The 27,341-nt window shown below is 43.9% G+C and overlaps 2 protein-coding genes across 5 annotated transcripts in view; one reads left to right on the forward strand and one right to left on the reverse strand.

Annotated features, from left to right (window-relative positions):
- The window catches only part of INTS8 (integrator complex subunit 8), a 70,393-nt gene extending 54,704 nt beyond the window's left edge, over positions 1 to 15,689 (reverse strand). Inside the window, exons 1-7 of the mRNA XM_068237681.1 lie at positions 15,608 to 15,689; positions 13,598 to 13,787; positions 7,988 to 8,162; positions 7,319 to 7,459; positions 5,326 to 5,397; positions 3,804 to 3,855; positions 802 to 984 (exon numbers count right to left, since the gene is read on the reverse strand). Coding sequence (XP_068093782.1) covers positions 802 to 984; positions 3,804 to 3,855; positions 5,326 to 5,397; positions 7,319 to 7,459; positions 7,988 to 8,162; positions 13,598 to 13,772 — 798 coding nt within the window. The 5' untranslated portion in view covers positions 13,773 to 13,787; positions 15,608 to 15,689. The remainder of the gene's footprint in view (positions 1 to 801; positions 985 to 3,803; positions 3,856 to 5,325; positions 5,398 to 7,318; positions 7,460 to 7,987; positions 8,163 to 13,597; positions 13,788 to 15,607) is intronic.
- Positions 15,690 to 15,758: 69 nt separating this feature from the next.
- NDUFAF6 (NADH:ubiquinone oxidoreductase complex assembly factor 6) overlaps positions 15,759 to 27,341 on the forward strand; it is a 129,262-nt gene continuing 117,679 nt past the window's right edge. For 3 of the 4 annotated variants that reach the window (XM_068234879.1, XM_068234881.1, XM_068234880.1), the window contains exons 1-3: positions 15,759 to 15,895; positions 20,070 to 20,169; positions 22,999 to 23,121. In XM_068234879.1, coding sequence (XP_068090980.1) covers positions 15,795 to 15,895; positions 20,070 to 20,169; positions 22,999 to 23,121 — 324 coding nt within the window. In that variant the 5' untranslated portion in view covers positions 15,759 to 15,794. The remainder of the gene's footprint in view (positions 15,896 to 20,069; positions 20,170 to 22,998; positions 23,122 to 27,341) is intronic. The other variant, XM_068234882.1, reaches the window with a different exon arrangement.

Raw genomic sequence — 27,341 nt, forward strand, 5'->3', positions numbered from 1 at the left:
TTCGGGGAATCCAACGCTGGCTCGCCCGGAAACCTCCCCCGACAAGCTTGACAAGAAGAGATTTATTTACCTCTCGGCGATCCTGCGCAGGCGCACTAGTGACTCTTTGTTTGGGCTAGACGCAAATAGTCGAACCCAATTGTATCTGCTCTACTGTGCAGGTGCAAAGGACTCGCGCTTGGACAGTAGAGCGGATCGATTGGGTTCGGCTATTTCCGCCTTAACCCGAATGAAAAGCGGCTAGTTCGCCTGTGCAGGATCGCGGTAGGTAAATTATTTTGGGGGACCCTAGCACTTGAACGGAGGAGGACGGGGGAAGCCTCGTTAGGATCCCCCTCTCAAGGTAAGTATCTCCCAGAGGGCTTTTTTTTTTAAAATGCAGATCCTCTTTAAGGAATAGAGACTGCTGGTAACAAAGAACAGCGCCTCCTAACAAATCACAAATCACTCTCTGCTATCGCTATGATGGCCCAGCTGTGTGAGCAGGTCAGGAGCAGCTTTCATTGGCTCCTGACGCTGTCCATCAGTGTAAGCCAGTGTAAGCCACGGGGTCAGGAGCCAATCAAATCGGCTCCTGACCAGCTCACACAGCTCTGCTGTCATACCGACTGCAGGGCGAGTGATCTGCAGCAGGGAGATTGAAATCTACGCCCTGGCAGGTATAACAGGATCAAAACAGGGAGTAGATTTCAATCATCAAGGTCTGGAAGTGGTTAAGGTAAATATTTAGGTTTATGACTGCCATTTATAGTGGAAGTAAACATGCTAATTTAGGGGCTGAGCAGTGTAGCTCAGCGTTACCTGGCACTGTATTTCATCACTACTGATCATTAGGCCCGCAGTAGAATTCTCTGTTTCTCCATTCACAGCTCCTGGCTCCATCGCCAGCAGGTCCAGCGTCCTCATAGTATGAACATAGAAAGATTTCTTCAGTTTAATAGCTTCCTCCAGCACTGTGATGGAATCCTCTGCTTGCTCCTTTAGCTGTAGAGATTAGATATGAGGAGGATGATAACAGGCAGATCTTCCAATATATTTATTGCAAAAAGCACAAATGTGTCAATGCATAAACTTTGTGCACTTGATAAATCATGCAAATATACCATGAATTCAATGGAAACAGATACAGGCTTAAACAAAGGCTTTACTGATAACGCCAATTTTGCACCTTTGTTTTGTGAGATGCTCAATATAATGTTTACTCTTCTTTTCGGATCCTGCCACCACCCAGGATCCCCATTCTACATGCAACACCAAAAGGGCAGTGCAATCGGCCTCACTTTTAAAAAGCTAAAAGCACTCATGTGTGAACAAGCCCTTTGTGCTGTGTGGGATTAGGCAATTACTGCTTCTTTGGCGTTTGGCATTAACCAATGGTAGATTTTAGGTCAGTGTTCTACTTTAATGTAATGTTGAACCAACTGCAGGGTACAGACAGCGTATGATATATAAAAACCATGATCAGTACATATGTACGGTGAAACTGTGTGAAAGGACAACTGAAATGAGAGGGATATGGAGGCCAACATATTTTTTTCCTTTTAACCCTTTAGGGACCGGTTTCCTAACCCTCCCTTAAAGTGAACCAGAAACGAAGCACCCTCATATTTTACCATATACAGTGGGAACAGAGAAAACACCTACCCTGCTCTCAGTTTCATTATTCACTGCTCAGCCTGCTCCTAATCAACCCTGATAAAATCCCAGACTAAGCATTCAGTCTGACTTTACTCAGGAATCATAGCCGAGTCATTATAGCAGAGCCAGAAGGGGGCAGGCTTGGGCTTAAAAAGACATCAGAGAAGACAGACTTAGCTATAATGATTCCTGAGTAAAGCCAGACTGAATGCGCAGTCGGGGATTTTATCAGGGCTGATAACAAGCAAACTGAGCAGTGTAGAATGAAACAGATAGTGGGTAGGTGTTTTCTCTAATGTTCCCACTGATATATATGGCAAAATACATGAGGGTGCTTCGTCTCTGGTTCACTTTAAGGTCCAGGCCATTTTACATGCGGGTGTGGAGGGGTGGGGAATATGGCTGGGTAGGTATGGTCTTCCCTATGTGGCCAGGTGTCCCCCGTATTGCAGGCAGCCTTTACTCACCTCCCAGGTTCCACCGATGAGCAGCTGTAGACTCCTTCGCACTCGCCGGCATCCCCGATTGCACTGCCCCCAGTCCATTCAATCACCACTGATCACCGCTTCTCCCCGCCCCTCTCAGTGAAAGAAGACTGAGAGGGGCGGGGAGAGGCGGCAATCGGCGGTGATTGAATGGGCTGGAGGCAGAGCTACAGCACAAAGCTCGAGGCAGAGTAACAGGAAGTAACGGAGGATTCTGCCCGGGGGATTTCGGGGGGGGGGGGGGGGGGATAAAGACCTCGGGTAGTCGCGGGAATGCGGTGAATCATCTTGGCTGATACTGCTGAAGAGGATTCTGACATAACAATAGGTACTTTTGAATGCTTCAGACTCTCTTTAAGTGCCCCAATAAACAGGATTGGGTTGAAAAGCTTATAGAAGCTCTTTTGCATATACTGTGTAACAAGTGATGTTTTTTTTTAACTCTTCCTGTACTGGAAAACAATATTCAACTCTTTTCTTCGCTACTACTGTTCTATTTCTTAGCTGTACTACACATACAATTCATTATGTCATACGTTTATTTTCGGTTCAGATTTGCTTTAACTTCCTTGCCGTCCTGATTCTTTCCAGATTTTAGGGTCTAAAAGAGGTGCAATTTTTCCACTCTTTCAGACCCTAAAACCTGAAAAAAAAATTATTCTGGCAGGGAGATCTGCAGCAGAATAAAAAATTTACCTTCCTCGGCTCCTGCGCTGCAGTTTTCTCTTTGCCCACAAGATGGCGCTAATATACATATAAACAAACTTCTCTATATTTCTCTAATATAGAGAAGTTAGTTTTAAATATTAGCCCCGCCCCCGATGTCACGCCGCCGCCACCGCCGCTCCGATTGGCCGCCGGGTCCCCGGAAGAATAGCAGGGACATGGGGATCCCGGCGGCCAGGGAAAGACCCCACACTGCCGGGGAGAGAGGCTGGAGTCCCGCTGCGCGCGGGACTTTACAACTTTCAGGTAACGTGCTGCACTCCCTACCCCGACCTGAGCTCGGGATCACCGCTAACAGCTTCTTTTTTCTACCCCGAGCTCAGGTCGGGAAAACCGGCAAGGAGGTTAACCACTTTACCACCACAGGTGTGTATATCCCTTTGCACAACCTTTAACCACCAGGGACGGAGATATACACACTTCCCGCCTCTATGCGCACTCCCGCACGCTGCCGCCCGCAGATCAATGAGCGGGAATAACCATTCACGTTCGTTGATCTAAGCCCCCCAGCAATGATCGGCTGCTTCTATGAGACTGATGCCTTGGACAGATGCCGGTCTTCACAAATTCCTGTTATAACAACACAGACACAGATATTTCCTCAGCTGAAGGCATGTGCGGCAGTCGTGGCTCTGACGCAAGCAGTCACATGTCGCTCTGCCATAGACTCCCTCTCCCAGAGTCATGTTGCATTTACACTTTCCAAGTATCAGAATAAATGCTATTCATCTCATTCATGGGTCATTTCACACAATAACAAATTACCCTGACACATGAACACACTGCAGAGAGCCAGCTCCGCCATGACCTAATACCGCTGTCACAATGTGTAGGTGTCACGACTTCCTCCAGACATGTATAAACTGGGACTCCAGACACATCAGCAATGCCTGACTGCTTGTGTAGAGTACACAGCGCACAGCGATCGCTATCTACTGTAACACCAATACCTACCACTTTCAGAATGTTTTCAGTCAGCTCCTTTTCTTGCTGCATTTGGTTCATTCTGTTAAAAAATATAAAAGGTAATGAGAGGGATTGAAGCATGCCGGTACTGTGCACACAACCACATTCCACAGAGAAGCTGGAAGAGTCATCTATGCAGAAAACACAAGTGTTGGTGGCGAGTCAGACCTGTGCTGCCCACATTCTAAATCCTGGAGATTCTGACATCAGAGCAGATTACACCTTGCATCCCCAGATTCCCTTCCCATATGTAAACCCTTCCTCAGAGGAAGCCACTCATATGCCACAAAACAATCATTAACCCTCAGAACTCAGACACTCACAACAAGCTAGAACTCTAGTACTGATCAAAACAACTTGAATAGAAGTTGTATTTGGTTGCACTAATGGAGGATATTTGCTTCTAAAATGGTTTGCATGCAAGAGAATTATGTACTAAACCCTTTCACCAGCGTTGAGTTTCCCTCCAAGTCAAAGCACCACCAGCGTGAAACAGCTCTAAGGCAACTCTCCTCCCCTGCACCCACCAAATAACCAGGACAGTATGAGCCCATTTGCATAAACATGTAATGCCCTGAGCCTTTTGAATAAATGAGTGTATTTTGTTCTCCTCTAGAATTACCTCCTCGCATTCACGTATACAAGATTTTGCACGTGCTTTACCCCTCCTCTTGAATGCCCTTTCACAACACTTCCGTCACTCTCCAACCTTTAAATGCTGTCTCAAAACGTACTTTTTCTGACATGTATACGCTCTACCTTAAACTATTCCTCCTTTGACCACTGGCCAGGTTGCACTCCTACTAGATATTCTAAAACACAGTGCCTCTAGGTATGTTTATTGTATACTACCCTACCTCGTTTCCCCCTATTCATTTAGATTGTAAGCATGTAAGGGCAGGGCACACTCTCACTCTTTTGTGTCTTAGAATGAATTATACATTTTATTCATCATGTTACTTTTGCCACTGTCATTACCAGTTCTGTCATTTGTATCGAATCTGTATTTTGTATATTGGTGTACACTATTATCTGTATTATTATGTAACCCATGTTTGTTTCCTACTTTGTGCAGTACCATGAAATATGTTGGCACTTATAAATCAATAATAATAATGATTAAGCAGTGCCGACCTCTGTTTTCGTCTATCCTACCATAGTACTCTGAATCCATGCAATGCCAGAGCACGCTCTTAGTCCAGCTGCAGGTTTACAGACAGCCCATCCACCACATCTGCACCCACCGCAGTGCCAACATGTGCTGGTAGCTCCTCTATTCGTTATACAGTGATGTGATCTACCCCTGACAAGGCTGCAATCCCCTATAGGCTGTACAGGCTGATTTCTGCGACTAGCGATACACTTTATATTCCTTAGCACTGAAAGCTCATAATCTTCAATAAACACATTTATGGAATGGGAATCCTAACTTCAAAATGTTGAATTTTAGGATTCTTCTATAATATTTACATTATGTAACATTAATCACAGCACAACATTGATGACTTACACATTTGGCTGTAGTGGCCCCTGCTTAATTGGCTTCACATGGAAACTGCTCTGCACAATAGTCCTGATTGCCCTACAAAAGAAAATACATAAAGATAGAAGAAGTGGATAAAAAGATGCTATTATGCCACTATAATACTATGAAAAATGACACATGGGTTCACTATTAAACAAACATGGTGACGGGCCTAAAAAGCAAATACACACTAAGCTGGTGGAGAGAATAAACCCCGCCTCCACCTGGGGCTCCCGATCATATCTAGGGTTGTCACACGCCGAAATAGAAGGGGGTAGCGAACCCAACCTTCCACCAAGGTGGGAAAATAACTGATACAAGGGAGGTGCCAAGGGATATACAAATTAAAATTAGTAAAAAAAATAAAAAAATAAAAAAAACAAACAAAAAAAAAAAGGGAGGAGGATGAATGGTGGACTGACCACGAGGTCTATAAGAAAAACGAGACCACGAGGTCTATAAGAAAAGAGTTTTTACAATAAACAATTCCTGACAATGTGTTTCATGGCACTAATGACTTCAGGGCAGTCAACAATATAGTGGATGCAACAGCAAAAAAAGAAGCACCACCAGAGCATGTCATTTTGAGTTAAAATAAGAATTGGGGGCTTTTAGGACCATTGTAGTCCCTTACACACTCCAATGAGTTCTGGGTCACCATGATCTTGCTGGTTAGTCTGCACCTCTGGGTGTTTCAAGCCCTACCCCACAGAGCCAAATTAATCTATGCCATGCACTGATGAGGATCAACCAATCCGAAACAGTCTGCACGCATGTTGGATTATTCTGGCTCTGTACAAATTAACAAGCTGACACATCATTGCATTCCAGCAGTTCTGGAGGTGTGTTTAGCTTCTAAGGGTACAATGGTTAATTTGCATATATTCAGCAGTGTTGCTCTGGGAGATATCTCAAGCTCACTTCAACCTGAATTATCGCAAATTCTTTCTGTTTTAGGAAAGCAAACTTGTTTTTGAGCTATAATGAAATACCCTTTTTTTTGGTTTTAAAGCAGGCAAGTTCACCAATTATTCTTACTTTAAATGAATTTAATTGTTTTCTATCCCTAGCATGCAGGAAGCTCAAAAGTCAGGCCAAACAATACATAAAGGAACTTTAGCTCAAATTCACATGAAGCTGTGGCTACACTCAATACCTTCAATAAAACTGTGACTGTTAGTGCCACATTGATAGATATGAGAGTAGCAAGTGGTTGTATCGTCTGGCTTCATATGAGCTTCAACCAAGGTCACTTTATAGTCTCTCATGTATAATATGCCTCACTCTGAGACAGAGTAGGCTTGTTTTTAAGCCTTAGGCTTTTAAAATAAAACCTTGTAAAAAGGTACAGACAGACAATATAAGGGACGCTTTGCAATTGCTCTGGAAAACAGCCCGGTGTCTGTATAGGCATCCCCCACTTTATGCACCCCTGTAAGCACAAGCAAACAAATGGCTGCAACAGAATTTTCCCACCTATTTCCCTCCCATCACACAAAACAGTATTGCTCCTACACCTCCATCACTTCTTACAGGTCACTGCCTACAGCTCGGCTAGGTCCAATGTTCACAACAGTCATTGGCTGTTGAAAACCATCAACAGAAGCTCCCCCTACAAATCTGCTGACTATACAGGACTTCAATATTCATTCATCTTGGAAGTTGATGCATGAAGACGCAGTAAAATTGCTGTGTACAGACAGTGCACAGCAATATTACTGTTACAAGTAATTAGCACGACCTGTGGTACTAGAGTACTGCAAGCGTTGCTATGGTAACGTTCATGTTATAACACCATTACCATAGCAACTCTTGCATCACTAACGTACTGCGGGTCGTGCGAATAGTTTAACTTGTAGTAACCTGCTGTGCGTTATCTGTTAGCAACAATATTACCGCAGCTTTGTGCATTAACCCCCACAGAAAGGTTTTTAGAAGTTGCTGGACTTAATCTAAAAATGAGATTGATTGAGCTTACCATCTGTTGTAGAGTATGACGGCCATGGCAGTGGTTGGAGGCAGGCTGGAGAGGTCCATGTCTACATGTTTAGTTCCCGGCGGAACTTTACTCACACAAAGCAGCTCATTCAGTAGCATGTTCAGCACGGGGACCGACAGACTAACCAAAGGGAAAAAAGTAGAAATTCTTAGGAACGTAGGTTTCCATAGACAAACATGCATGCAAATCAAAAATTGTTTTAGCAAAACACCTAAAAGGTGAGGCTTTGTTTATACTGAATGCCTTGTGCCAGCATCTACAAAGCCAGCCAGATGTTTTTTGCGTTGTGGTGGTGATGTAATGCTCCCGCTGCATCCCACCGCACAAAATTACAAACATGAACCTGTGGTAGAGTGCGCTGACAGGCTGGTACGCATAGTGCCGCCTCCCCGCTCAGTGACATACTTCCTGGTCACTTCCCATGGTACGCGCATGCGTCCAGTGACGTACCGTGTTCCATCGTTTACACTATGCTCGTCGCCCATAGACTACCATTGCCCCAAGCACCGCACGTTAAAGAGAATCCGAGGTAGGCAGATGGGACACAGAGGCATGCTCTCTGCCTCATGACATGCCTCTGCCCCGCCCCCCCTACAGTTCTCTGCCCCCCCCCCAAGATTAGGGTACTTATGTGTACTGCATTCATACCTTTTCTCCAGCACATCAAGATCCCACTTCAAGAAAGCTGCTACTTTCAGAGCCAGTAACTTCAGGGTGCGATTCCTCTTGTTGTCTGTAGGGGGCTGCACTTGATTCTGCTCATTTACGCTGGGTTTGGAAGCCTGCTCTAGAAACTGGACAATCAGCTGCACAGGGGCTGGATCTAGAGATGATAGAAGACATATAAAATAGTGAGAAAATAAAAATTGACTTATAAAGTACTGTGTTTCCCCAAAAATAAGACCGTGTCTTATAATAATTCCAGGGCTGTGTGTCCTCCTGGCTTCCCCAGTGTGCCGCCTCTTCCACTGCTGGATCCACCTCTTGTGTGCCCCTGTATCCCCCTTGTACCTTTAGTGTCCTCCTGGTGTACCCCGTTATAAATGTAAGTAGGCCTCAGTGATTTGGACTGAGTTAGGCCACATACAGACATCAGACCATAGTCTTTGGAAAATGAAAGATCACAGACCAATCTTACCACCCTTCCTGTAGTATAAGAGCCATACTCTACACAGTCTTTTCTATGGAGCTGAACTCCACATCAGGAAAAAATCTTGGCAAGATGCTGCACACACAGATGCTGTACAGACACAAAAGATCAGTATCTGCAAAAGATCTGTTCCTGCCAAAAATCCATTCCTGCAAATTGCAATGATAGTCTATGAGATCTGCAGATCATCATACACACATGATTTAACTGACATTCATCTGCAGATCAAGCAATCATCCGCAGATCTGAAAATCCATCCTGGTGGATCTGATCTGCAGATGAATGTCAGTTAAATCATGTGTGTATGATGATCTGCAGATCTCATAGACTATCATTGCAATTTGCAGGAATGGATTTTTGGCAGGAACAGATCTTTTGCAGATACTGATCTTTTGTGCCTGTACAGCATCTGTGTGTGCAGCATCTTGCCAAGATTTTTTCCTGATGTGGAGTTCAGCTCCATAGAAAAGACTGTGTAGAGTATGGCTCTTATACTACAGGAAGGGTGGTAAGATTGGTCTGTGATCTTTCATTTTCCAAAGACTATGGTCTGATGTCTGTATGTGGCCTTAGTCAAAAAGGCTTGGGGTGCAGACTTGCCCTTTAAGGAGATTTTCTCTTAACCAGTTCACCCCCAAGGGTTTTTATCCTAACGGACCAGAGCAATTTTCAGTTGTCAGTGCTCCTCCCTTTTATTCCCTAATAACTTTATTACTACTTATCACAAGAAAATGATCTATACCTCGTTTTTTTTGCCACCAATTAGGCTTTCTGTGAATAGTACATTTTGCTAAGAATTTTTTTTATTCTAAATGCGTTTTAATGAGAACAACAGAAAAAAAAAGAAAAAAAAATCATTATTTCTCAGTTTTCAACCATTATAGTTTTAAAATTAAACATTCTCCTGTGGATAAAACAAACGTTTTATTTGCCAAGTTGTCCCGATTATTAAACAGTTTAAATGATGTCCCTATCACAATGTATGGCGACAGTATATTATTTTGAAAAATAAGTGTTTTTTTTCTGTTGTGTTTTTTTTTATTCTGGCCATAATTACAAGCCCCTATGTAATAAATTAACATTAATTTCCCCCATAAAATGTAAATTAACAAAGCTGAGTCCCTAAGGTAACTATTTATTTATTTTGTATGTACTTGAAAATGAATGTATTTTGTAGGTGTAATGTACTTTTTGGCCACAAGATGGCGCTAGTGAACACTCATAGGAAATGTTCACTTTTTTTTTTTTCCTTCACTTTAATTGTTACATTTCCTGTTATTGGGAATGGACGTAGCCGCTGTTCGCGGTCACGTCCATTCACTCCAGGCACTGCGGCGGTAGCGGCGGACACACGACGGTAGCAGCGGCGGGAACGCGGGACGTATTAAAACGTCATGTTGCTGTTAATAGCGGTAAGCATGACGTTTTAATATGTTAGGATGTCAGTAAATGGTTAAACCTAGTACACACTAGCAATTTTGATAGGCCAATCATTGGTCAATTTTACCACCTCCATGTAGTATGACCATTTACCTATATAATCTGCATAGAATTGAAAATCTGTTTGGCCCTCATACTACATGGAGGTGGTAAAATTGACCAATCATTGGCCAATCAAAATTGCTAGTGTGTACTAGCCTTTAGAGAGAAAATCTACAGTTCTGACTGTCAGCAGAACTAGGACATACCAAGAAGCTGTTCTATGGACAAGGCCACAGGTCTCACTGACCTCAACATGTACACCACAAGAACAGTAAACACAGCCATGTTTAATCAATATCAAATTCCTTGCAACTAGGCCAAGGTTTCATAGAATATTAATCAAGTAGGTGTGTATCATGACATCACAAGGGATCTGAACCAATCCTAGGTTTAGGGGGAGGGTTCAGATGATGACAGTTAACTCTTTCCTGGTCAGTATTTAGGTTCATGACGAGCCAACGGAGGGCTCTGAGGCTGCATTTCCACTTGTGCGGTATCGCCGGGAAATCACCGCAGACGAAATCGCATGTGGGTGCGATTTTGCATGCGTTTTTTCCCGCGATTTCGCATAGGGTAGTAGGTGGGCGATTTTAACCATGTCACTGCCTTTGTAAATTAAAGAGGAGCTGTTAGGTATAAGGTCTCAGAGAAAATAAACACATATATCAGTAGCTAAAGATTGGCTGTACTTACATTACATATGCATTTCACTGTCCACGTTTGGATTTCACAGAATTTGTATATAGTATATGCAGAGATAGATGCTCCTGACAGCTCATGGCAGGCTCCATGTTTTTCTGTCAAATGTGTCGTCATGTCCTGCCTGCTTCCTGATCACAGATAAGCTCCTACTTGAACAACACAGTGTGCAGTGAATATTAATGAGCCATGTGGCTAGGAACAATAGCTGACTCCTGCAGTGTACTCTGCCCGAGATTTATCAGTGCTACGCGATTACAAGCTGCTGTAACGTCTCATTAGCAGCCGAGGGGAGAGCCCCAGAATGCTTTGCAGTATGGTATGCGGCTTGCGTCTTCTTAAGAATAACAGACTTGCTGATAAGCACACATCAAAGGTAACTGAGATTTTTATCTTCACTAATTGCTTTTGGGCTTCCTTCTAAACTGTTTAACACAGGAGAATAGAGGTTTAAATTAGCTTCTGCAGCCTGACAGTTACTCTTTAACATTACCTCCTATGCGAAATCGCGGGGAAAAACGCTTGCCAAAACCGCATGCGATTTCCCTATTAGATACAGTGTATGCGATTCGTTTAGCAGTGTGCTGGGAGCGAATTCTGGCAGATTTTCCCCGCACACAAAAACGCTCCGCACAACGCACAAGTGGAAACAGGCCCATCCACTTGCATTGGCTGTGCAAATCCGCATGCGGACAACGCATGGGAATTCGTTATAGTGGAAATGAGCCCTTACTCTGACCTTCACGCTCTCTATCTACTGGCTGGAACCCTTTACTTATATATATATTTATTTGTGTCTCGTTGGTTTATCTTGTATGCTGTATATACTTAGTTTAGACGTAACTTAGTATAGAAAGAAGATAACCTGACTAACATTCAGGAGGAATGTTAGTCAAGAGCTTGTAACGCAAATGGACTTAAAGAACGATTGCTTCGCTAAGATGTAACGACATGTAGAGATGAGGATCTGTATATCTGTTGACTTAATAAACTCCATCAAACTTTGAAGACGCCTAAGTCTATCTCCTGCTTGCTGTGGTGAGTCGTGTTTGCAACTCTTGCTGATGAGTTGCTGGTGCCGGAGCAAAAGGTGATTTCTAACATACCCCTCTGTACTTGTTTCCTGCTATCCCCTGGCCTCCTGTGTCCCACTGTGTCTTCTGCTATCCCACATGTACTTCTGGTATCCCCCAGCATCCTCCCCAGCTCCATGCCGCTGTGTCCTCAAGCTTCACCCTATGGGAAGAAGTACAACAACTCGGGTTTCTACTGCAGCAGATGGTCTCGCAGGTGAGATCATGGCTTTTTTATTGGGCAAATCACTGCACTTGCTGAGTAGCAGTGAGTGCAGTGATTGGCCCAATGACGGAACCATGGTGCCACCTTTGAGACCATGGGCTACGGTAATAACACAAGTTGCCATACTTTTTCCCCTTACTGCCGGTAGGGCTTACATTCGGGGTAGGGCTTATATTTCAAGCATGCTCAAAATTCCTGCAAGGGGGCTTTCTTTTGGGGATGTCTGAATTTCAGGGAAATAGGGTATGTAAAGTTTTACAGAGTTTTTACTACCTAACCACTCCTCTGCATTAGGTAACTAGAGCACATCTAAATACAATCCAGATCCCTTTTTTGTATAACCCATTAGCTTCTGTTTGGGAGGGTCCATCTGTCTTTTGTCTGTTTCACTCAACCATATTCACAGGCAAAACCCATACAAAAGAGATCTCACACTCCAATGAGATGAGCAGAAACTGGCAATTCTAGAGGGGTGCCGATACATCCTAATTCTATTCCCCGATATTTCGTCTCTCAATAAGGTAAATGTATAAAAAAAAAAAAAAAAAACACCTCTGAAAAATCATATCACAACATGCGCTATCTTAGAGAACCACTGTTTCCAACTCAGGCAAACAACAGGATGCAGGAGAGGAATTATAATACAGAATTATACAGCCCACTATAGCCACATCATAAATGGTGTATTATTAAAATACAATAACTCAAAACTAATTAAAACAAATTGTACTTAACAAACAGAATTTTAGTGTAAAAAAAAAAATCTGGTTGCCTGAGAGTTTTCCAGTTAAGCGAGTTCTGGGTAACAGAGTCATACATTTTGGTTTAAAATAATAATAGCTTTAAAATAGAAGCCTGTAGACTAGAGGGGTGATGTCTGCTCCCCATTCCAGGAGGCTAGCATCTCCCTCTGCCAGACTCCGCCCTCATAGCACAGCACTGAATGGGTCACCTGGGTGACTGGAAATAGAAGCGTTACCCCTGTGAACGCCTAGAAAGCAGCATCACACTGTATTTGCTGAACTTATCATTCCCTGTCCCTTCCACATTCCAGGTCAGTGGCTTCTCTGCTTTGCCAGGCTGCTTTATTTTCTTCTCAACACTTGAGCTCACACCATGTAAGAATTATTGGTTGCTCAGCACATTAAAGGATACCCATAGTCACTTCCTGTCTGAGTCAGGACTGAGTCAGCCACTTACATACCTGATATTTAACTCTTTCAGACAGAGAAAGAAAAAAAAAAAGGAACACAGCATAGTTATTTGTGTGCTAGGCACTGTGCATACACATGTCTATCTCATCATGTCACATGTCAGTTCGGGTATCCTTTAAGCTATGAGCCATGTCTGGAAAAATGGCACAGCTGCAGAGATTGATCTGCTCATACCATGGATAGTGTGCTGTTCCACCTCTGACACAGGTGACCAGGGTTCTAATCCTGGATGAAGCTAGTACTTATTCAGTAAGGAGTCATTGGTCAAAACTTACTAACACTGCAGAGTGGCCTGTTGAGCGCACCCTTTTCGGCTGAAGCTCTCAAGTGCTTTCAGTGACAGGAGAAAAGCACTATACAAATGTTAGCATCATTATCTGTTCATTTTCCACAATAAAGAGATGCTCTGATTACCTGGAAAGGACTTTTGTAGGTGAGTCTCCAACAAAGAATCATCCAATAAAAATTCAAACCACGATGTCTGAGGTGGAGTACACGGCCGGCTGGATGTCGCTGCCTCTCTGTCTGCAGCTTCTGCACTCATCTTTTTTGCCTGAACTTTCTCATTGTTGGCGTTTTTCTTTTTCATTTTTTTTAGCGGAGTCTGGAAAAAAAGCAGAGCATTCTGAGCCTGAATGCTGTTTCACAATGCTAATAAAATATGACATCAGTTACCACTTTAAGAGAACCTGAACTGAGTAATTTATTTTTTAGTTAAAGGAATACTGTAGGGGGGGGGGGGGCATCCTGTGCCCACACAGCCACTCACCGATGCTCCGGCCCCGCCTCTGGTTCACTTCTGGAATCTCAGACTTTAAAGCCAGAAAACCACTGCGTTTGCGTTGCTGCGTCCTCGCTCCCGCTGTGTCACCAGGAGCGTGCTGCGCAGGCACAGACCATACTGGGCCTTTGCAGTACGCTTCTGGTGACATCAGCGGGAGCAAGGACACAGCAACGCAGGCGCAGTGGTTTTTAGACTTTAAAGTCTGAAATTCCAGAAGTGAACCAGAGGCGGAGCCGGAGCATCGGTGAGTGGCTGCACAGGCACAGGACGTCTGCGGGGACCATTAGAAGCTCCGGGTAAGTTCAATTCATTTTCCCCCGACCCCCCTACAGTATTCCTTTAAGTAAACATATGATGTACCTGAAAATGAATATTACATACTTACCTCACCGTCATTTCCTCTCAAAGCTCCCCATTTTCTTTTAACAATGATTCCTGAGATTAGAGTTCTGACGAGATCTAATCTGAACTGGAAGCCTTGGAGGCTCTTTTACACTATATCAGTTGCAGTCACTTATATGTAAAAGTATACCTAATGTGCGAGGTAAAGGCCATGATTCCTAATGGCTCAAGCAATATTACTGGTTAACATAGTGATGAATGAACCCTGGGAGGATGACCAGTAGCAGGGAATCTAGCCCACCATGCGATTAATTCCAGCTATAAATAAAGTATGACATAAATAAAGATAATGTGTATTTCAATGTATTATCCCATCTACCAATTTTGCCTGCCCACTAGCACAGTTCTGTCCGCTTTTCAGCATCTTTAACATTGATGTGTTGCTGAAAAGCAGAAACAACTGCCTTAGTGGGCTGATGCCCTAAAATACATTTCCTCTCATTTAAAAATATAAATATCATTGGAGAGAATCTTGGCTTTCATTTGGACTATGCCATGTGTCAGAGTGATGAATTATGAAGTGTTGAACACTCCACCCTTCTGACAGAAGCACTAACCTGCCAACTCGATTTTCCAGCTCGAAGCCCAGTGAGCGGGTGAGAGTCCTGGTGTGCAATGTCCACTATGCAAGTGGACATAATGGTGCCCATACGTGGTACAATTTTTTTTTTATTTTTACGTTTGATTATTCCATTAGATCAGATATAAAGATTTTTCCAGCATGTCCGATCAGATTTTTATTGAAAAAACGGGATAATCGTTCATTTTTCTTGATTGAAAAAAAGAGATTATTTTTTACTTTCATTAGATTCGATTGCTTTAGTTGAATAAATGGGAAATTCAAACGTTTTTATTGTACCTTGTATGTATGGTCACCATTAAGTAAAAAGTTGGTAAAACAAAGCGAGGATCAAGCCCACAGCCCAGCAAACAGGCAATGGGACAATGATTCCAGTAAAGTGGGGAATATCACTTTAAAAGGTGTGGACGCACTTAATTCAATACCCCCTAACTCATGAAAGAGGAACATTTTGCTTTCTGAAACAACAGCTGTGACGGGTCCTCTTCTGTCAGCCTACACACTGTACAGGGAGGATTTACAGCAGGAAGTCTGGCTTTGCCTGGGAATGAATGAAGAGGTTCAGCCATCATCACATTCCTTATATCTACTGCACATGCTAGAATAATATAATAATAATGAGATACTGTATTACATTAACACAATAGCAGCAACTCACCTCCACACTCTACCGAGAGAACACAAGCAGCAGCACTATATATCCAGCGCCCTGATTAAGCGTCACATCAAGTCATGTGACCACAACACAGGCTCTGAACGATGACGCGTTATGTCACGCTTGGAACTTTTCCACCAATGCCTGGCCGGACTGCAGACACGCCCCCTAACCTGGGGGTGACATTGCAATGGCTGTGCGGGCGCTTCTGCGCTCCCATTCATGTGTGCACAGGAGGGACAGCCGGAGCCACAGCAGCCAGACTGCCTCCTACTGCCTGCAGCTGGTCAGGTACTGACTTATTACTGCTCACTAGAGAGAACATGCTACAGACACAGAACTGAACACATCATGTGATGATTCCACTCCAGGTGCCCGGGAATTTTAAATCAAACCTGTAGTGATTAAAAACAATCTAAACTTATATACCTCAGCAGTTGGAAGCCTCTGGACAGTCCAGATCTTTCCTGGATCCTCCAAGATTCCACCATTCCAGTGCATCCATTGGGAACGCTCCAGTTACTATCCGGAAGACCAGCGAGCGGGCGAGGGTCCTGGTGTGCAATGGCCACTATTCAAGTGAACGTAGAGGTAGAATAAAAAGTTGTCGAAGCGAGGACCGAGCCCATAGCCCAGCGTGTGAATTGAGGGAGGCAGAGGCGGACATAGGCCCGTGCAGCCGCACAGGGGCCCCATGTCCTCCTCTAGGGCCCATGCAGTTGCACCAGTTAGGGCCTGATTATCCTCTATGCCTTTCTCCATGTATTTCTCTCTAAAACTCAAGAGAAACAGTGATAATAACTTGTACCCCAGTCATATGCAAGTGTAAAATGTGTGCTACATTAATACAGTGCCTACAGAATGTGACCTAGTCTCATGTACTTTTCTTATCGGCATTGTCTGGATCCAACCATGATGTTATGATCACGCCCACTCACATGGGGCCCGCTTTATTTATTCTGCACAGGGGCCCATTGTTGGCTTTGTTCGCCACTGAAGGGAGGCAAGGGGACACTGATTGTACTGAAGGGGAGAATACTGCATAACTTTAAATTGGAGCAGTGCTTTTCAGCACAGGTAGATTTGGGTGCAGCCATAGACTAATAGGAATTACAGCTATAGCGTCGCTCAGTGAGTAATGTTGGCGCCATCAGAAGACTGAGCTGAAGTTGCTTTTAAAACACAATAATTCGGCCTCCAGCAATAGCTTGAAGCCAAATTATTTCATTCCCCACCATCCATGGCGGCCTGGAGGGGGAATAGTAATTAACGCGGCCCGGACTTGTGCAGAAGCAGGATCAGCCATATACCGGCTGTATCCTGCACCAAAGTCTCCTGTGCCGATTTTAAATGTGTGCCTTTAAATGTATTTTATTTAGCACTATATGCTAAAATGTTGGAACACCTGTTTGCACGGATGTTTTTGTGGTGGTAAATGACATCTAAAACTGTTCAAACGTGTGGACAGCTACCGGCGCAATTGTTTAACCTTGGTTTTTGCAAAGGCTGTCTCGTTTCTACTGGGACATTATATGTAGCATTCAGGGTCAAGTAACTGCAGTGCTTCCATGTCCCCCTCCGGGGGGTCAAGACTCTACGCATCTGTCGGATGATGGGAACCAATGCCAAACACTTCTCTGTTCATTTGCATAGAGGCTTTTGGTGTCAGCTAAAATGCAACGTGCCCGAGTGCTCTATGGGAGCCGACCCTAAGGTTTGTGCATGCCCAGTTGAAGTAACCGGTACACAGCATTTGTGCAGAACAGATTAATTATACTGGGCATGTGCCAGCCTTACTTACGCATGCACACTCTAGATGCGCTCGTCTGCGACCAGAAGAACTCAACTTAGAACTAGAAGAATTCAACTTGCATTGATTTGAACATGTACCATATAGAGGGACCCTGGGATAGGCTGTTAGGGGGTCAGGTAGTCTCTGCTAACTTTTTCATTCTTCTTTTCACTTTTACTTTAAGAAGGCTCAAAGTGCAAAGTGTACCATTTGACAATCTGGTAATGGAAGTAACCTATCTTAAAGAGTTAATAGTAAGCACTGTGGGCAGGCCTATTGCAGCTGTTTGGCCCAGCATCATCATTCTATTCAGACAGCAAGGCCATTCCTGCATTCTTTACTGTGTTCATTTGTCATGTTTTCTCACTGCAAGGGTTAAACATTCAGGTATGTAAGTATTCAGTTTCTCTCTAGCTGAGACATATATAGTCAGACTATAGCCTAACCTTCACTTCAAGTAATTACAGTCATAAAACTCTTGCCTAGCTGAAAACAGCTTCTGAGTGAAGGGAATAGATAAAAAAAAGTTCAATAGTTAAATTAAGTGTGTAACTTTCAGACGCTAAAAAAACGGTCTGTGTTCTCATCAGTTTATTTTCAGTTCAGTTTTGCTTTAACCAGCCTGGCGGTATGGACGAGCTCAGCGATCAGAAGTACGCAACAGGAGCGCCCTCTAGTGGGCTTTCATGCAGCCAACTTTTAGTTGGCTGCATGCAATAGTTTTTTTTTTTTTTTAATTTTAATTAAAAAAAAAAGAAAAAACGTCCGGTCACCAGCCTGGCGATCTTAATAGAACGCCAGGTTGGTTAATATGGGTGATGATTGGACAGGTTTGATTGCTATTCATTCTAACCAACCCGCATTTGACATTCACAGCAGGTCGTACTGATACATGCCACAACGCTTGTATTAGGACTTTAACTGGCATTAGCTATTCAAGCATACACATACAGTAGCATGAAAAAGTATGTGAACCCTTTGGAATTACATGGATTTCTGCACAAATTGGTCATAAAATGTGATCAGATCTTCATCTAAGTCACAACAATAGACAATCACAGTCTACTTAAAGTTGTCTGAAAGCCAGCATTTCTACTTTGCTCTACAAGATTCCTCACAGCTTGAAAGCTACTATCCCAGAAGAAAATTCTAGCAGAACATCTCTGAGAAACTCTCTGCTTCAGGCATACACAGAGCTCAGAATAGCTCATTAGAAGGTTTAAATAAATAATAAGCAGTTATAATAGAAAAATAATAAAATGCAATGGCAGCTTTCAGGGTAAAAAAAAAAACCTACTCTTTGGAAACTTGTAATTTGTAAACAGACAATATTACTTATGCACAAAAGCAAATATGATAACTGTATGAGTAATAAAAAGTAGGAAAACACATTTTTATTGAATGTTATGTCAGAGTTTCAGACCACTTTAAGCTTATACCACACAAATAATTAAACATTTCCATGTTTTTATTGAACACACCATGAAAATATTCACAGTGCAAGTATTCAAGTATGTTGTTTGGTTGAACGTGTGTACGGGCCTTAATGCAGCTGCAGCTAGCCTGAAGAGTAAGCAAATTAGTTGTTTGAGCACTCACTGCTGATATCGAGAGAGCTAAAAAAAAATTAAATGTTCACTATTTCTATTTTTCCTCAGCCGAATGAGCCAGATTGTACGTCAAACTGAAATGGATGCATTGCAGACTTCAGAGTTATACTGGAAATACACGGTTCATTTTTAAGCTGATAAGATGTTTTGATAGATCATTTCCGACATGTCCAATCTCACTTTTTCGATTCCTTGGCCGCTTGTTTTCTGATAGAAGTGAATGGAAAAAGATAACAAAAACGAGCGGAAGATAAGAATCGAGAGCTGAATCGAGTGGCAAAAACGAGCAGAAACGAACAGCAGAAACAAACTGTATTCCCACCATTAAAATGTAACCCCTTAAATTGAAAATAGTAATATGAGACCTCAGGGAGTTACAGTATGTTTACTACTGCTACACATACAATCAATTATACTATAAGTTTTTCAGTTCTTTTTTGTGTTGAATGCAGTGACACTTCCCTTTTTCCACCTGTATTGCTCCTCTGCCACTGAATTGTCCAGCAGTAGTCATCACTCAGGACTGGTGCACACCAGAGCGGTTCTGAAGCGTTTTAAAAAACCCTAGCTGTTTGAAAACTGCTTGGGTAATGTATTTCAATGGGATGGTGCACACCAGAACGGTTCGTTTTTTTTCCACAAACGCAAACTCGGGGGCTGAAGCATTTTTTTTTTTTTTTTTGATTTTTGAGGCATATCTGGCTCAATGTTAAAGTATAGGAAAGTGGAAAACCGCTCTGAAAAGCACTAGATCAGAGCGGTTTTCCAGGCGTTTTTGTTACAGAAGCTGTTCAGTAACAGCTGTACTGTAACAATATATGAAATCTGCTACACAAAAACGCTCCAAAAAACGCTAGGCATGTTTAGAAAACATCTCTAAACATGCCTAAAATCGCTCTGTAAATCCACTTCAAAAACCTCTAGCGTTTTGCGTATCTGCTAGAGGTTTTTTGGTGTGCGCTGGCCCTCGGGCATTGTATGAATGACATGCATTAGCTGAAACCTTCAGAAATGTCATAGCATTTAGTCTGTGCTTATGAACTGTTTTGTGTTATTTCTGCAGGCAGCGGGACCATGATGGCTTCCTGTGTACATTGCTGCTGCCTCCGGAATCCCAGCATTCTGTATTTGCACTGCGGGCCTTTAATGTAGAGCTATCACAGGCAGGTATTTTATTATTCTAACAGTGCTCTTAATTTCAGATTCTGTCATTTGCACAGATAAATACTATCTACAGGTCAGCACTGAGGCGCGGTCCCCCAGCACAGGTCCGCTGAGGCGCGGTCCCCCAGCACAGGTCCGCTGAGGCGCGGTCCCCCAGCACAGGTCCGCTGAGGCGCGGCCCCCCAGCACAGGTCCGCTGAGGCGCAGCCCCCCCTGCACAGGTCCGGGGTCCCCCCCAAAAACAGGTCCACTGAGGCGGGGTCCTCCCACACAGGTCCACTGAGGCGCTGTCCCCCCCTCCCACAGGTCCGCTGTGGCGCGGTCCCCCCTGCACAGGTCCGCTGTGGCGCGGACCCCCTGCACAGGTCCGCTGTGGCGCGGACCCCCTGCACAAGTCCGCTGTGGCGCGGACCCCCTGCACAGGTCCGCTGTGGTGCGGACCCCCTGCACAGGTCCGCTGAGGCGCAGACCCCCTGCACAGGTCCGTTGTGGCGCTGTCCCCCTGCACAGGTCCGCTGAGGCGCTGTCCCCCTGCACAGGTCCGCTGAGGCGCTGTCCCCCTGCACAGGTCCGCTGAGGCGCTGTCCCCCTGCACAGGTCCGCTGAGGCGCTGTCCCCCTGCACAGGTCCGCTGAGGCGCTGTCCCCCTGCACAGGTCCGCTGAGGCGCTGTCCCCCTGCACAGGTCCGCTGAGGCGCTGTCCCCCTGCACAGGTCCGCTGAGGCGCTGTCCCCCTGCACAGGTCCGCTGTGGCGCGGACCCCCTGCACAGGTCCGCTGTGGCGCGGACCCCCTGCACAAGTCCGCTGTGGCGCGGACCCCCTGCACAGGTCCGCTGTGGCGCGGACCCCCTGCACAGGTCCGCTGTGGCGCGGACCCCCTGCACAGGTCCGCTGTGGGGCGGACCCCCTGCACAGGTCCGCTGAGGCGCTGTCCCCCTGCACAGGTCCGCTGAGGCGCTGTCCCCCTGCACAGGTCCGCTGAGGCGCTGTCCCCCTGCACAGGTCCGCTGAGGCGCTGTCCCCCTGCACAGGTCCGCTGAGGCGCTGTCCCCCTGCACAGGTCCGCTGAGGCGCTGTCCCCCTGCACAGGTCCGCTGAGGCGCTGTCCCCCTGCACAGGTCCGCTGAGGCGCTGTCCCCCGCACAGGACCACAGAGGCGCTGTTTCCCCCGTGCACAGGTCCACTGCACTGATTCGCAGTCGCCCCCGCACAGGTCCACTGAGGTGCTGTCCCCCCCGCACAGGTCCTCAGAGGCGCTGTTCCCCTCCCCTTCCCCCGCACTGGTCCACTGAGGCACTGTCCCCCCGCACAGGTCCACCGAGGCGCAGTTGTGTCTATAAATAGGTTTCACCATCCCTATCACCATTTAAGGGGATTTTTTTAAATTGCTTTTATATGTTAATTTTTGAATAAAGTATAATGTTCTATATTGAACCAGTCTGGTGCTACTTCTGGGTACTTTTGCTTAGTTTTTGCTTCCAATTTTTTGCCCTTAGCACATTCTGTGTTTTGAGAGATGCACAACATGCTTGTGTATATGTTATGCACATAATTGTTTGTGCGTCCTCAATTAGTTACTAATAATTGATTAGTATGGTGCTAATCCATCCTTTTTTTTTTAACTAAATAGTTACAGTAGGGTCAGTTACTATGTATATTATGCAACATTCAAAATTCCATGTTTCATTCACTCCTCTAGGATGTTAAATTATCATAATCTATAGATGGAACAGAAGTATAGCGAGTACTATGATCTTCTATGGGAAACTATTGTTTAATGTGTGTGATATTTTAATTACATGAGCTACTTTTGCGATACATCCCAGGTGTAAACTGAATAACCCCATACAGTTATTATTCTTCTCATCCAAGAGAGGTGATTAACTGAATGCGTGATTAAGCACTGAACTTATTTACGTTTTGATTTTGATTAATTATTTTTTAGCCCTTAAGACTTCTGACACCTCTGTAGAATTGCTAATAAATTGAAAACTGTGGTGTTATTGCACAGCATGATGGGTGCTGGATATCTGGAATGCAGTGGATTATTCTTAAAGGACACCCGAGGCGAAAATAAACTAATGAAATAAACGATTGTGTATATATCTTCCTTCTCCTAAAAATGACTTTTTAAGATATTCCACAGTTTTATTTTATGTTTAAATCTACTTTTTAAGTTTGAACGGTTTTATTGTTTTTGCTCATTGACACATTCATTAAAATATGCCAGAGCTAAAATCGATGAACTATTGACCCTTTTTATCTCTTTCCTGCTCTCAGAAGCCATTTTCTGCTAGGAAAGCGTCTTATAGTTAGAATTTCTTATCAGTGAGGGTCACACTGTAGTCACTTCCTGTAAGTCAGGACTGAGTCAGCCACTTACATACCTGATGTTTACTCTTTCAGACAGAGAAAGGAAAAAAAAGGAACACAGCATAGTTATTTGTGTGCTAGGCACTGTACATACCCATGTCTATCTCATCATGTCACATGTCAGCTCGGGTATCCTTTAATGAACCAGAGCTCAGACATGGCACTCATAGGCCAGTGCTCTGATAGACATTACTCAGGAGCCTGAAATGCTGAGCTCCATTACCACAGTCCTAAAACAGATGCAGGGCCTGCTTGTTGGCTACACACACACAGTCCTGCCTGCTATGACAGTCATGAAACAGAGAGCAGAACTCTAATCACATGACCAGACTGTATCCACTTCATTTGCAGGGATAATCTATGTACAGCAAGCCATTTTCCTCAAATACTCTGAGTTGGAAAGCAGACAAGAGATGAAGCAGTCTTCTTATTTATTTTTTTATTTTCCTGGAAGGTGAAGGACTCTGTGTCGCAGAAGAACCTGGGCTTGATGCGTATGCAGTTTTGGAAGGACAGTCTTCAGGACATATATGAAGACAATCCCCCCCATCATCCTGTGGCAGTGGAACTGGCTAAGGTTTTTCATGTTTTATAACTATTGTTGTCTGTAATATTTCCTTAAAGAGACTCCGTAACAAAAATTGCATCCTGTTTTTTATCAAAAAATTCCAAAAGCTATTCTAATGTGTTCTGGCTTACTGCAGCACTTTCTGCTATCACAGTCTCTGTAATAAATCAATGTATCTTTCCCCTGTCAGACTTGTCAGCCTGTGTCTGAAAGGCTGCCAAGTTCTTCAGTGTTGTGGTTCTGCTATGAACTCCCCCTTCCAGGCCCCTCTCTGCACACTGCCTGTGTATTATTTAGATTAGGGGAGCTTCTCTCTTCTCTCATCTTTTACAAGCTGGATAAATCGTCCTCTGAGCTGGCTGGGCTTTCACATACTGAGGAAATTCAGACAAGGGCAAAGCTGTTTGCAGGAAGAAACGAGCAGCCTGAAACTTCAGTGCATGAGAGATGCAGGGGGAAAGAAACACACAATGATCTCTTGAGATTCAAAAAGAAGGGTGTATACAGCCTGCTTGTGTATGGATGTATTTTCTATGTGTGGACATACTGTACATCAACCTACTTCCTGCTTTGGTGGCCATTTTGTTTGTTTATAAACAAACTTTTTAAAACTGTTTTTAACCACTTTTAATGCAGTGGGAAGCGGCGAAATTGTGACAGAGGGTAATAGGAGATGTCCCCTAACGCACTGGTATGTTTACTTTTATGCGATTTTAACAATACAGATTCTCTTTAAGACCCGGTTCACATTAGCGTTTTTTTCGAAACGTATACTGTACAAATGGAACAGATGTGAATGGATCCAGTGTTAACCTATGGGTCCATTCACATGCGTCCGTTGGTACTGATACGTTCCGTACGTTCCGGTCCCCGGACCTAAAAATTGCTGCAAGCCCTAATTTTCCGGACCGTTCTGCTTAGCGGAACGGATTTGGACAAAAATGCAGCAGCATTGGGGGTAATGGGGAACGGAACGTTTCTTCACACTAGTGAAGAAACAGACCGTTCCACGGGGGATGGGGGTATAGGCCGACGGCAGCAGCAGCCGGACGAGTGGGTGAGGGAGACTTTATACATTATCTTCATAGGCAGCCGGCGGTAGAGGCTTCCGTCGTCTTCCGCGTCATGTGATTAGTCACATGACGCACTGTGTAGTCACAGCGGAAGAAGAGGAAGCCTCTACTGCCGGCTGCCTATGAAGATAAGGTATGTATTGCTGAGTGAAAACGGATCCGATCAATCATTGATCACATCCATTTTCACGAATGTGAACAGGGCCACAGACAGGCCATCCTGATCCGGTGAAGCAGAGACCGGATCCGCTCATCGGATACTTTAGGCTCGGAAACGCAATGTGAATCGGGCCTAACTGTATTTTTACAAAGAAAACAAATCCCCTTTGTTTGTACATACTGGAAGTTGCCTTCTTAAAACAGAAGGTATTTGTGTTTAATCAGGTTGGAGTGAGCTCTGTGGTGTCCCACAATGCATCACTGCTGGATATGCTAATCATCTTTTTGTAGTCCCTGATGGCTAAACACACCTCCAGATCCGCTGGAATGCACTGATGTGTCAGCTTGTTAATAGAGCCAGAATAATCCAACATGCATACAGACTGTTTCGGATTGGTTGGTTCTCATCAGTGCATGGCGTGGATTAATGTGGCTCTATGGGGTAGGACTTGAAACTTCCAGAGTATTGCCCAGCAAGCTCATGGTGAAACAGAACTCCTAGGAGTGTGTAAGGGGCTAAAAAGGACTAAAAAAAAGCACACTTAATATTTGCACCTCAGGAGCTCACTTCAGCTTAAATAATTGCAAATACTTGCTGCTTTGCGTAGCATTTCAATAAGAGGGCATTTAGTCCTTTTTAGCCCCTTATGCACTGCTGGAAGTTCTGGTTCACCATGAGCTTGCTGGGCAATCTGTTACTTTGTGGATACTAGGAGTATATAACTATATATATATATATATATATATATATATATATATATATATATATATATATATATATATATATGTATATATGTGTAGTTCCGTTACACTGGTTCCATAGAATATGTTTTTGGTTAACGGTCTATGGAAATTAGTGATGGAGTTTCACAAAATTGTCAAATGTGGTTTTACATTGAAAAGTGAAAATGCTGTAAGCAACAAGCAATGTTGCAAGTATTTTACAGGGCAAAGGCTGTGAGTGAGGAATGCTTGGGGAATGTAAATACAGTTGTACCTTGGTTTACGAGCATAATTCATTCCAGAAACATGCTTGTAATCTAAAGTGCTCTTATATCAAAGCAAATTTCCCCATAAGAATGCATAGAAACCCAGTTGTTTTGTTCTACAATCCAAAAGCAGTTATAGTAAAATAGTATAACATAAAAATGTAAACAAGACTTTCACTATAACAGAATCATTGCCATCTGTTGGGTCACCCAAACTTTTTTTTGTGTGTGGCTTTAAAGGAATCATCAGGCAAATAATAGGAAAGCCGATTTACTTGGGGCTTTCTCCAGCCCCTTTTAGCTGTCTGACCACGCTGACAGCTCCGTTTGCAGCCTCCTGCCCGGGGTCCCCGCATGACCTCCAGGTTGTCTTTACTGCGCCCGCGTGAAGCGTCGCTGTCAATTAATCCCGCGTTGTCAGCAGCGTACTGCGCAGGCAGCAGTATCGCTGCCATATTTATTTCATTTCAAGCAATACCAGTTGCCTGGTTATGCTGCTGATCCTCTGCCTCTAATACTTTTAGCCATACACCCTGAACAAGGATGCAGCAGATCAGGTGTTTTTTACATTATCGTCAGATCTGACAAGATTAGCTTCATTCTTGTTTCTGGTGTAATTCACACACTGCTGCAGCTAAATAGATCAGCAGGGCTGCAAGGCAACTGGTATTGTTTAACAGGAAACAAATATGACAAACTCCGTTTTTCTTCTCACTTCAGTTGTCCTTTAAAGAGGAGCTGTTAGGTATGGGGTCTCAGAGAAAAAAAAACACATATATCAGTAGCTAAATATTGGCTGTACTTACATTACATATACATTTCACTGTCCACGTTTGGATTTCACAGAATTTTTATATAGTATTTGCAGAGAATGATGCTCCTGACAGCAAGTTCCATGTTTGTCTGTCTCCTATGAAGCCAAATGTGATGTAATATCCTCCCTGCTTCCTGATGATTCGGATCAGGATCAAAGATCCTAATGGTTCATGATTCGACAACACTACTGTGCAGTGAATATTAATTAGCCATGTGGCTAGGAACAATAGCGACTCATGCAACTGAACATGTGCCCTGTGATTTTTCAGTGCTGTGAGTTTTAGGCTGCTGTTACAAGCTGCTGTAACATGAGCCTGTAACTTCCCACTGTGAAAGCAGCCTTAAAGAGAATCTGTATTGTTAAAATCGCACAAAAGTAAACATACCAGTGTGTTAGGGGACATCTCCTATTACCCTCTGTCACAATTTCGCCGCTCCCCGCCGCATTAAAAGTAGTCAAAAACAGTTTTAAAAAGTTTGTTTATAAACAAACAAAATGGCCACCAAAACAGGAAGTAGATTGATGTACAGTATGTCCACACATAGAAAATACATCCATACACAAGCAGGCTGTATACAGCTTTCCTTTTGAATCTCAAAAGATCATTTGTGTGTTTACCTTCTGTCCCCTTCTTCTCTCATGCACTGAACATTACAGGCTTCCTGCAGACAGCTCTGCCTGTGCCTGTGTTTGTAATTCCTCAGTGTGTGTCAGCCAGCTACTTTCACAGCCTAACAGAGGAGGATTTTTATCCAGCTCTCTTCTATCACTGATAAGATAGCAGAGAAGCTGCTGGCTTATGTAAATAAAACACACACTGGAGTGTGCATAGAGGAACAGACCAGCACGGAAGAGTTGGCAGCCTTCCAGACACAGGCCGACAAGTCTGACAGGGGAAAGATACATTGATTTATTACATAGACCTTGATAGTACAAAGTGCTGCAGTGAGCCAGAACAGATTAGAATAGGTTTAGGAACTTGTAGCATGGTAGAAAAAACGTTGTAATTTTTGTTACAGAGTCACTTTAAGGCTGGATAGGGAAATGAAGGGGGAGGACCCAAGGTAGTGCAGTGGGGAGAAGCAGCCCCAGAATGCTTTGCAGTATCTGTTATGAGTCCTTAGGAGCTTGTGAATAACGTGCCTTGCTGTTCAGCAAACATCAAAGTAAAAGAGATTTTTAACTTCAGTA

Source organism: Hyperolius riggenbachi, chromosome 5, assembly GCF_040937935.1.
Source record: "Hyperolius riggenbachi isolate aHypRig1 chromosome 5, aHypRig1.pri, whole genome shotgun sequence".
Classification (NCBI taxonomy): domain Eukaryota; kingdom Metazoa; phylum Chordata; class Amphibia; order Anura; family Hyperoliidae; genus Hyperolius; species Hyperolius riggenbachi.